At 35.0% G+C, this 12,849-nt stretch overlaps 1 protein-coding gene and 1 long non-coding RNA gene across 2 annotated transcripts in view; both read right to left on the reverse strand.

The window, feature by feature from the left end:
* LOC133182070 (calmodulin-beta-like) overlaps nt 1-4,204 on the reverse strand; it is a 79,670-nt gene extending 75,466 nt beyond the window's left edge. The window contains exon 1 of the mRNA XM_061316785.1: nt 4,002-4,204. Coding sequence (XP_061172769.1) covers nt 4,002-4,076 — 75 coding nt within the window. The 5' untranslated portion in view covers nt 4,077-4,204. The remainder of the gene's footprint in view (nt 1-4,001) is intronic.
* Nucleotides 1-12,849, reverse strand: part of LOC133182075 (uncharacterized) — a 262,045-nt gene that overhangs the window by 169,456 nt on the left and 79,740 nt on the right. The gene's annotated exons all lie outside the window — the stretch shown is intronic.

Consider the following 12,849-nt stretch of genomic DNA (forward strand, 5'->3'; position numbering starts at 1 on the left):
CACCGAGAAACACCAGAGCCTCTCACCCTGGGACCAGAAGTTTCAAGTTTGCTCATCATAAGTAATCACTTTGTTTAACTGCTTAACATTAAGGAGTAGACAGGATTATTTAATAGAATTAATGCATTTTCACTACATTATCAACAGCCCCACCCTTATACCAGCACATCTGACCCAGGGGTCATGCAATTCACTACTCTGGAAGAAGCACTCTTGCTCATCATAACTATATACTTAGCTTCTTTGCTTTTTAACCAGAAGCAGAAAAGAATATTTTCAAAGAAATTTTGATTTTTCACTATATAATCAATAGAGCACCCCCCCCCACCTTTTGACCAGAACCCTTGACCCTGGGGCCATGAAATTCACAATTTTAGAAGAGGCATCCTACCGTATCATAAAAATGTACTTAGTTTGTTTAAATAGTACCCAGGGGCAGAAAAGAAGATTTTCAAAGAAATAATTCACCTTCACTGTAGGAGCTATATAGCCCCACACTAGCACCAGAACCCCTGTCCCTGGGGCCATGAATTTCACAATTTTGGAAGAGGTGTCCTTGCTTATCATAACAATGTACTTAGTTTATTTAAATAATACCCAGAAGCAGAGATGATTTTTAAAGCATTAATGCATTTTCACTATACAATAAATAGAGCCCCGCCATAACATTAGAACCCCTGACCCAGGGGCCATGAAATTCACAATTTTGGTAGAGTCGCTCTTGCTTATCATAACTATGTATTTAATTTGTTTAAATAATACCCAGGAGTAGAGAAAAAAAAATTTCAAAGAAATAATGCACTTTCACTATATAATCTATATAGCCCCCCCCCCCCCCCCCCGCACCAGAATCCCTTACCCTGGGGCTATGAATTTCACAATTTTGGTAGAGTCACCCTTGCTTATCATAACTATGTATTTAATTTGTTTCAATAATACCAAGGAGTAGAGAAGAAGATTTTTAAAGAAATAATGCACTGTCACTATATGATCTATATACCCCCCCCCCCCCCCCAGCACCAGAACCCCTGACCCTGGGGCCATGAATTTCACAATTTTGGTAGAGTCACCCTTGCTTATCATAACTATGTATTCAATTTGTTTCAATAATACCCAGGAGTAGAGAAGATTTTCAAAGAAATAATGCACTTTCACTATATGATCTATATAGCCCCGTCCTAACACCAGAACCCCTGACCCTGGGGCCATGAATTTCACAATTTTGGTAGAGTCACCCTTGCTTATCATAACTATGTATTCAATTTGTTTCAATAATACCCAGGAGTAGAGAAGATTTTCAAAGAAATAATGCACTTTCACTATATGATCTATATAGCCCCGCCCTAACACCAGAACCCCTGACCCTGGGGCCATGAATTTCACAATTTTGGTAGAGGGCTCAATGCTTATTACAATCATGTCATCAGTTTGACTGCTTGGTGTCCAGGAGTAAAGAAGATTTTTAAAGATTGCATTAATTTTGATGGTTTTAGCCCCACTCCTCAGGCCCCAGGGGCGCAGGGACCATGAAATTCACAAATTTTGTTTCCCTTCACACATAGATGCCATATGCAAAAATTGGCTGAAATTGGTTCAGCGGTTTCAGAGAAGAAGCTGAAAATGTTCAAATGTTAACACACGAAGCACGACGACGGACGAAAACAGATAGCAATAGGTCACCTGAGTGACTCAGGTGACCTAAAAATGGAACTCGTAAATATACTTACCTTGTCATTGGTCATTTGCAAAATTATTTTGTTAAAAAACATTCTGATTGTTCACACAAGTACTATGAAATTGACATTAAAAAGATGCTTGAGTTTCTGATTGACAATATCTATGTGGTTTTTGGAGACCAGGTCTTCCAACAATCTATTGGAATTCCCATGGGTACCAATTGCGCCCCGTTATTAGCAGACCTTTTTTTGTATTCATATGAAGCAGAATTTGTCCAAAATCTTGTACGTGAAAAGAAGAAAACACTTGCTGTGGCCTTCAACTCGACATTTAGATATATCGACGACGTATTGTCAATAAACAACGGTGATTTCCATTCTTATGTCGATACGATATATCCTTGTGAACTTGAGATAAAAGATACCACAGAGTCTGACACATCTGTTTCATATTTGGATATTTTACTTGAAAAAGACGTTAATGGTAATCTAACAACCAAGCTTTATGATAAACGTGATGACTTTAACTTTTCAATCGTCAACTTCCCTTACTTATGCAGCAATATACCCTCATCACCTGCATACGGGGTATAGCGGGGTATATCTCTCAGTTGATTCGATACGCAAGAGCATGCTCTACGTATGTACAATTTCTAAAACGAGGTAAATTATTGACAAATAAGTTGATGAAACAAGAATATCAGCAGTCTCGTCTAAAGTCATCGTTTCGTAAGTTCTACGGTCGATACAATGACCTTGTCAGCAATTACAATTTATCGTTGAGTCAAATGCTGACTGACGTTTTTCATACTAATTGTTAGACCATTATTTACACACTGAATTGTCGACGGATTTTTCCGTTATTTCCCTACCATGACAAGGAGCACACGGCGGGCGTGACCGGTCGGCAGGGGATGCTCACTCCTCCATGGCACCTGATCCCACCTCTGATGTTTGGAGGTCCGTGTTTGCTCTGCTCCTATTTTGTATTGATTAATGGACTTTTGAGCTTGAATACTGTTCGTTATCTCCATATATTTCATTCCGTTAACCAAAAGGACCTTTATCGTGCCATCGCCTGTCACGACAGGGACTTCCGTTTTTATGGTCTCATCCAAAAGACCCGTAACTTTCATCTCAAAGTGCCGAGTGCTTGGTGAAGTAACAGTCACAACCTATTATTTTATCAACTTAGGAATTTGCACCCACGACCCTCCGATTACGGAGTTTGCGCTCTACCGACTGAGCTACAGTGACGGTTTCTTTGAATCGTGCAATGCGGAGCTAAGGTATCGTTACTGAAAGGGGTCAGTTTTACATGCCAATTTATAGGAAAATTCTTTAAAACAATTCATTCTTAAAAACATGACCTCATCATGTATTAATATGTAAATCTATAGCTAACCATCGAAATATCATGTTTGTTCAAATCATGACCTTTGGAATCAGACTTGGGTCACAAAAAGGACCCAAGCTATAGGTGAGAATTTAAAAGTTTATAATTCTGATATAAAAATGCAGCCCCCCCCCCCCCCGATAGTCATATTAATATGCCCCTATGTAGTGTAAATTTAAGTTTTGTCAAGTCATTGCCTAATGGGGTGGGTGGGGGTCAGAGTTTACATAAGAGAAATTATTTTAAAATCCGAAGAACTAAAGGGCGACAAGAAGATATAGTGAAGTACAACTTTATAGATTCAAATGTGTGGAGTAATTGCCGTTGGGACTGTAAGGGTATGGCCACAGTTGGAGATTAAAGTTTTTAAAGGGAACTTCTCATGAACAGAAGGGCCATGGATATAGGTGAACGTTGTGACCCTAGGAGCTTTTTATTTCATCATTATACTTGTTTCTAATTTATGGTACATTTTGTATTTGTATTTTATTTCCAAAATTTAACTTAAGATCGTATAATTGAAATTAACGATGTGAAAAAAGTAAAATTGTAGATCTTCGGGGGGAAAACTCTAAGCGATGATTCAGAAATTAATATTGTTTTTATATATTAACAGATAAAACATTTTTATAATTACAGTTGTACAATTTAGCCATCCACAAAAAGAAGAATAAAAACGATAGAATTTGATTTGAAAAAAATATTCCCGATTTTGCTGTTAAATTATTGTGCTGAATAAATGTGAAATGACGATTTAAACCATGTACCTATGTATATGTATACGTAGCTTGGCCTTTGTTGCATATAAAAAACTTGCTTGTCTTACCCTGGCTTAAACAATATTTCCTGAATGTGACATTTTATAATAAACCCTGGCCTTGACGATTGATAGTTTACCCTAGCTTTGAAGATTTACATTTAAGGCCTACCTTTGATGATTCCATCGGATTCTCTTTGGCAAAATCCGAATGCATCTTTCGTAAAACTTCTTCGACCGTGGACATATTGTGACAATGCAGTATTAAACGTCTTTATACGTTTTGTTGTGCAGTGGTTGTTTACAAAAATTACATCCCTGAGCTTCACCTGCTAATTAATGAATACAATGCTGTACATTCACCCCTTACAAATCGTCATATATTGGCGCACATTGACGCTTTTTCTGCTGCACGTTCCCCTTTAGCTATATGTATATCCTGAGTGTGGAGAGAGTGTGTGACGTTTAATTGTCTCTTCTCCAGGATTTTAGAATTGGTCAAATAACTTATCTGTCGGTCGTTATTACTGTTCAATCGTGCTTTGTTTATTTAGTAGTCTTTGTCTCTTTGTTTGAGTTTTAGTTTATTTACAATAGAAAGGCTTTAGATGGAGATATATATATATATATATATGTGTGTGTGTGTGTATATATATATAAAATTATATAATTATACTATATTGTTCAATGCCCTTGTTTGATAATCTTTTACCTGCATAAGTAAAAAAGTATTTGTTAAATCTGTTTTTAAAAAAAAGTAGATACTGCATTATAGTAAAATCGGTGTCAACATTTACATTTACTAGTACACTAAGTCTTATCGATATCAAGGCCCGAGCGTAAACTTGGAAAGTATTTAATAAATAATTTTGATTAATCACTGGAAAAAATTTAAGCACACTTGACATTTTTTCATGGATTAGAAGAAACCTCTATCATGGAGAGTTAGCCAATCATAACAGTAAAAATGTTTGACTTGTAAGAAAAATGAATACTGTAGGATCTCAACAGCTTAGGCTTATTGTAAACAGCTGTTTTCTCGCCTTAACGCTCTATTGCTCGTTCATGACAAAGCAGAGCACGCCAATACTGATTTTGAAAGATGCATATTGCATGTTCACTGTATTAAAAGGTTTTTGGAGCAATGCGATTGTACATAACTAATGTCGAGATACTGCATCTTCCAAGATTGAGATTTATTTTAATTGTTATCTACACTAAAGTTAGTCTGCGCAATACTGATGATTATTTACTGTATACACAGAACATAGACACTAGACAAAGGAAAATATTCTCAGCTCAGTTGTTTGACTACCATTTGCTTCACACTCATAGACATCAATTTTGATATACCGGTACTTCTAAGAAATATAATACCTCTAATGAGGCCAACTTTAAAATAATGTTTGCTTGCCCTCTCCCGAATCAGAATGAAAAAATTGAGTCGGTAGGTAGGTTAGAATTTTTTTTTTCAAAGAAAATTTAAAAATCAATGCTGAATTTTCAAAATCTATTTTCCGGAATGCATAAAAAAATAATTGCTTCCTGGAGGTTAAAAAGGTTTTTGAGTCGGGCCATTTTAGCCTGTCGGTCGGGATAGGGCAACCAAACAATTTTATAAAGATGACCTGATATTGAGGTTTGATAAAGATCAAACTTAGTATTATGTTTGCCCCCTGACTAGAAGATAATGGTTTTTCTCTATTATTACATTCCTTTTTTCAGATTGCACTGTAATTGTCTTGCTTGACATGATGTTTACAGGTATTTTTGATAATTAACAATGGTTAGTTATCGACTTAGTATTTCACAAACTGAATTATCTTAAATGCTTAATCCGACATGTTAATGTTATCTGCATTGCCATGAATGAGTGTGTCCGACATAATCAGCAGTACTTAAACTCAAAGTAATGCTTGTACATGTAATGGTAATGTCTCAAATCCAGAGTAATGCTGGCATTACAAAGCATATACTGTACGTGTACATAAATTGGCGTATTCAAAATTTAGCGAAATCACTAGGTATGGAGGTGTTGGCGAGATCATGAATGGGAGCTTTACATGTCCGTGCCGTATATTGTATTTATAAATAATTTCTTAGCGGTATTCATAAATTAGCGCATCGTTGTCTGCGCCAAAGCCGCTAAAATATGAAGCCCGCTTTTTTAAGTACACATACAGTATATTGTATATACCAATTTTAAATTTGAAAATGGACATGGAAATTATTGTTTAGACTTTTTTTTTTTAATGAAAGAAATGAATGAAAAAGTGAAGCTATTTAAATAAACCTGTATCTATTTAAAAACATTTTTATTCTGTTGAAAGTACTGCACATTTAAATACCCCACGCAACAAGTTGCGTGAGGTGTAATGTTTTTGACCCGTCCGTCAGTCAGTGTGTCAGTCCGTCAGTCCTGTTTTTTTTTGTCAGCGCAACTCCTCTTAAACCGCTACACAGAATTTGGTAAAACTTTGCAGATATTTAGTACATAGTGTGTAGATGCGCATATTACCAGGAAATTCCGATTCCTTTATTTTTCTGGGAATACCGGCACTTTTCAACTTAGATTTTTTGCCATATCTTTAATATAGAGACGAACAGTTTGTTAGTGCAACTCCTCTTAAACAGCTGCACAGAATTTCGTCAAACTTTGCAGATATTTAGTACACAGTGTGTAGATGTGCATATTACCAGGAAATTCCGATTGCATTATTTTTGCCTTAAGAGTTTTGCCTATTATTGAAGAAACTTTCCAGCTAGGTAATAAGGAAATCCACTGGAATCAGGTTTTGTAATGAAATTTTATGTGAAATATTTTATTACCTTAAAAGACCCCTGTTGATTTTGAGATCAAAATATTAATGATTTAACACACACACACAAAATCTTGGATAGTCCCCCCCCCCCCTCAAATTGGTGCTTTGCCGTAAATAATTTCATAAGTACAGTATATGACTACATCATCATTTTGTTTCCATCAATTATTTAAATGTGTAAATTGGACATGGACTTACACTCATTAACAAATCGAAATCAATGAGGAATTTAAATAACAGTTTGTCAGCATAACTCCTGCAATGAATTTCCTGAAACTTTGTAGGTATTTCAGACATAATGTATAGATTTGTATATTACAAAGAAATTTTGATTCCATTATTTATCTAGAAACTTCAGCCCAATTAAATTTGTAACATACGAAGATATATGCAAGAAGTTTTGATGTAATGTTTTTTTGCAGTTAATGCCCCCTTTTGAATTATACACATGTATTTAAAATGCACTGTGCCATTTATTACGTGTTGCATTGTCGAGTTTTGGGGGAGCGTGGGGTATGTGAGCTTGCTCACTTTTTCTTTCATTTCAGATCAGATTTTATTTCAAAGAATATTTTAAAGAGTTTATTAAAAAAATATCCTTAAAAAAAATTCGGATATATTTTAAGGCACGCTAATTAATGTACACTGTAAACTGATAATTGCCAACTTTTGAATAGGGTGTCTTCAAAACACACAATGCCTCTAAGGTTATGTAACAATTAAAAAAAAAGTATTGCTTTGAGAAGTACTCCAAAAATTATCCCCTTTCTTCTGACTGTGTTTATGAAACATTAATTGAGCTGGTCAAGCATGAGCTGACCATGAAAAATCCATCGCACGAAAAGAAACAGAAGACAGCCATTCTACTTTTAGAAGAGCAAAATCTACGTACTGTCCAACCCTTTTTACAGGTTTGTCAGTGTATTTAATTTTTGTCATAATTTAAGGTACTAGATCCAAATAATCTTTATATGTCTTGCTTAGTTTAGTTTTAGTTTTTGGGAGGGAGTAAATTGCCCTAAAAGTTATATTGTTTTATGACATCAGTAGTTAAACAAAAAGTGCATATTGAACATGTTTTTATCTTATTGGCAATTGAAAAGTTCGAACTTAATTCCTATGAATAATAAAAAGAAATGTAAATTATTTGCAGTGTAATAAATACCAGTACTTGAAATTAAAGTTGAATTATCATTCATCATGTTTAGTTTTGAAGGGGCTGGATGTATGTTTATGAAAACAGTTGCAAAGTTTTGTATTTTTGTTTTTGAAAAAAACTCCAAAAGTAATGGTAATGGCAGTGCATTACATGCTAAAGTAACGGTAATGTAATGAATTACTTTAAGAAATTAAAGTAATGGTAAAGAAATTACGGTAATTGTAATTTAATGCCCAAATTGTTGAAGTAATGGTAACGTATTACATAACTTCACAATATAATTCGCCCCATGCCTGCCACAGAGTCTGACGCATCTGTTTTATATTTGGATATTTTACTAGAAAACAAACAAAACTTTATGATGACCGTGATGACTTCAACTTTTCTATCGTCAACTTCCCTTATTTATGTCGCAGTATACTATTATCACCTGCATATGGAGTTTATGTCTCCCAGTTGATTCGATTAGAAGAGCACACTCTACGTAAGAACAATGTCTAATGCGAGACAAGCTATTGACGTATAAATTGATGATACAGGGATATCACCAATCCCACTTAAACATTTCTCAAATTTTATGATCGATACACTGATCTTGTCAGCAAATACAACCTATCGTTAAGTCAAATTGACGTTTTTCATGCATATTGTTATGCTATTATATTCACACTGAATTGTAAACGGATTTTTTCCATTTGCCCGATCATGCGATCATGACAAGGAGCATACAGCGGGTGTGACCAGTCGATAGGGGATGGCTACTCCTCCACCTCATTTGATCCCTTCTCTGCTGCTTTTAGAGGTCATTTGTATTTGAGCTTGAAAATTGTTCGTTATCTTTATATTTCATTTAAAACAAATGAAAATTTATACAATACAAATGAAAAATCAATACAGTACGAATAGTAAATTACAGAAAACAAATGAAAAATTATAGAATACAAATAAAACATTTGTTTTCAGAGACACAACATAAGAGACTCAACATCATGCATTTATTGACTTGGTTCGAGGGCAACATGCATTTTGTTGGACTCAAGAACCAAACTGTTCCCCCTGAGACTGTTACACCGAAGGCAAATAGCTTGTTCGACAAAACGCATTTTGCCCGAGAACATAGTCAATAAATGTTTTCTTATAACTTTTACTTTTATTTTGACACATCTTGCACTGGCTTCCATGTTTACAAAAATTAGGGCCCCACTGTGCGGGCGCCCTATAGTGATCAGTCTGTCCGTCCGAGATCTCTTGTCCGGAGCATATCTCCTCTCTCCTTGGTCCAATCTGGCTCATACTGCAGGGCTCTCGATTCTCTTTAATTGGGGCCGATATTCGGCCCCGTTCCCAACGTGAAAAAGGCACCTTTTCCCCAAATTTGAGTGTAAAAATTCCCAATGTATGATTGCTTAAAATTTATTACTGTAAAAAAATAGAAAGCATATTTTTGACAGTCGTAAAAGCACTGTGAAGATATATGAAGGAAACACTTCCGTGTTGTAAACTGGTAGTTCGTATATATGCTGGAACCAGTTTAAAATGAAAGCGAAAGTCGACTATTGTATTATACGCAGCAGAAAATTTTACCAAGCGGTGTTCTGAACTTCTGAAAATCGCGGTAATTTGCTATGAAAATCAACGCGGAGATAAAGTGCCGAAAATTTACAGAACACGATATTTTATTCAAATGCGTTTTTATTTCTTAATCTTGACTTTCCATATCGCGGCAATCTGGAGGAAATTTTTTATTTTAACAAAGCACGAGATAATGTTGCATTAAAGTATTAACAGAGTTTATTATTAATTTTTTTTTTAGCATACGGTGATAATGAAATTATACGTCGCCGTATTCTAACTATTCTTTGTGGAAATTATTTTATTCCAACAAAGCACGAGATATTGTTGCAAGTTAAACAGTTGTCATATTTATTTTTAGTTTAAGGTAATCATGTTGAAAATTATGTAAATTAACAGGGCAAGCGATATTGCAACATCAAAGTATTCAAAGACTACGATTTTCTTCTTTTGAACTTGAAATCAATTAATTAAATAAATAGCTGATGTTATAAAAATAAAAATCAAATTTTAACAAGCGTGTAAAGTGTAGTTATCAACACACCTCCAAAGCTGTGAAAAATGATGTACAAAGGTGGGATATATGTCTTCATACAGCGAGGTAATCTTCGTTGATATCTTATTTTCTACAGAGCACGAGTAAATGATAACACTTAAGTTTCAACATACTTCATATTTCCTTTTTTAACTTTCAATCATTTTAATATGAGGCCGATATAAGATAAAGTAAAATTACATTTAACAAGCGTTTTACTGTTTAATGTGTCGTAATCAACACACGCTAATACGTACGAAAGATCATAAACCAACCCCCGATTTTTAACAAAGAAAATAATCAAAGCCATTAATAAGGGCAGTAAATAATCAGTGCTCTAACTGTAAAAACAATGCTTTGGAGTCGGTAAACAATTTAATTTCCTGAAGGGGTGTTGAGGGGTAATTATCAATTGACAAGCGCACGTGTTCACAACATTGGCTTCCATTCATTTGGTTGTGTAGAGGGGCGTTTATGTTGAAATTAATTTTCACTGAGTTATTTAAAACCTAAAATAAATTTTATTTTATTGTATTTCATTAAAAAATGACTTATTCCTTTTTTGACCGAGTGTCTGACTGATTAGGTACACGTGTACTATGATTACGGAAGCACGTAGCAAAGGAATGTGTGAACATCTATAAATAACATCGTTAATGGCGGCCTACACGGAGAGGATAAACATGCAGCCCAAATTAATTTTAACTTGCTTTCAAATTTAATTTAACTATCAAAAGGTTATAAATATAACATTTTTAACAAGCCTACATTCCAACAATAACTTTCCAGAGTTTTAAATACGGCGATAAACAGCAAGAATTTGCGTAAGTCTCTAGGTAATACTACGGTATGTGCGTATGATAACAATGTTTCACATGAAAGAAACACCTATCAAAATCCCATTGTGGTGTATAATACGCACCCCTTTCTCACAGAAAATTATTTTTGGAAAAAAGTGCGTATTATATTCAGCCAAATACGGTAAATTACGAATTCTCTTAGGTACGACTTGTTTATTCACAAACAATACTATAGAAAAAAGACAACTAACAAATGTAAGAAAATAGACACTTTGTTTAAACAACAGGCTGCCGCTCTACAATTAACAGAATCTCATTCTGAGTTAGTGGTTACTGAAACCCTGCCCTAGAGCATTTCAGGACATCCAAAGACAAACATTTAAAGTTCTGACCAGAGCCCTAGAGCATTTCAGGACATTTAAAGACAAACATTTTATTTTAAAGTTCTAAACATCTGAACAGTCAATTACATGTCTAATTAAGATCTACCTTGAATAAATAAGATGACTTGTTTTCAGTTTCTATGATTATTCTGTGTTTATTTGATTTTTCTTGTTTAAAGAGTTAAAATTATGATTGGTAAATATTTCCCAATTTTTATAAAAACAACGTTTTTTTCCCAATTCCATTGGCCCCGGCCCCAGTACCAAAAATAGATGTGAGAGCCCTGAATACTTCACCCATAGAATGTCTTTGGGTAAAGGGTGTGCAGTGACCTTGAACCATGTCTCTAGGTCTAAGGTTAAGGTTATAGCAGAATTATATGAAAAGCATATCTTCTCTCTCCTTGGTCCAATGTGGCTCATACTTCACTCACAAAGTGTCAATGGATGTGCAGTGACCTTGAACGAAATTTCTAGGTCAAAGGTCAAGGTCAAAAATAGCCTCTCTGTTTAAAATCTTTGTTCGGTGCATAACTTCTTTCCCTTAAGTCCAGTCAGCCTCAAATTATACCAATTGACTTGGGGTACGGAACATTTGTGATTTTTTTCTCTCCATATTTTGATAGAGGATATGCAACAATTTTCATAGAGGATATGCAACATTCGTGATTTTTGTGCCCTTTATTGATAGAGGGTATGGAGCACTCGTAATTTTCATGCCATTTTTTATTATAACACAGATGACGTAGAAGCCCTTTAGACTTAAACAACACATCCCTTAATAGTACACAAATGTTCCTCTTCAAAATAAACCGTTTTCAGCTACCTTACATTTTCATGTTCGTTGCTGAAAGCGGGGCCCTTTTGAGATGGCCGCCATCTCAATGATATCTAGTTGATACTTAAAGATATAGCCGATTCCGTATTCAATGTGGCATAAAAACGTCACAGTGGTCAAATAATGTGAAATTCGATCAAACTCATAAATACATTAAATAAAACGAATCGTGAGGTTAGTTCAGGTGCCCAGGGAGTGTCGAACTGTGACACCCACCGTGAGCTCTATGGATAGATTAGAATAGAATTTATTTCCAAATAAGGGCTTCATGGGGCCTGAAATATAACAAATTATAATTACATATAAATGCATATAAAACACATTAGTACAATTTATGAGTAACTAATTAGCTAATTGTTCATTTTTATGCCCCCGCCATGAGATGGCCGGGACATATCGTGTTATCCTGTTCCGTCATCATTCACTTTCAGTTCATTATCCCTGCAACAGTTCCACACATTCAGTTCAAATTTAACATACTAGCTGAAATCCCGCGCAAGCGCGGGGGATTGAATGTATACCACTACCGACAGAAAATATATAGTAAATTCTACTGACAGCCTACAGGCTTATAGCAGGAAGAAATACTGTTCAAAATCCCGCACGAAGTAGATGTACGTCTCCAGCCCCCCCCCCCCCCTTTTAGTAAAAACTTGAAAAATAACAAACTTGAAAACCTTTTATACTATGTTATACATGTAGATATTGTACTTCAGATGCTCTTATTTCATTTCCGTCATGGATAAAAGCACAGCGAATATGCACATTTTACTGATAAATTGAAGGGGGGGGGGGTTAAAATTCACAGGTACTTGGGTCTTGGTTTATAAATATGTATGTACCTTATTGATATGTAAAAAAAATATATACTTTACTTTGTTTAGCTTTTAAGCCTTATGAGTAGGCCGAGT

This window comes from Saccostrea echinata, unplaced genomic scaffold (genome assembly GCF_033153115.1).
Source record: "Saccostrea echinata isolate AGI-Se365-2 ecotype Australia unplaced genomic scaffold, CSIRO_AGI_Sech_v1 ptg000009l, whole genome shotgun sequence".
Classification (NCBI taxonomy): Eukaryota; Metazoa; Mollusca; class Bivalvia; order Ostreida; family Ostreidae; genus Saccostrea; species Saccostrea echinata.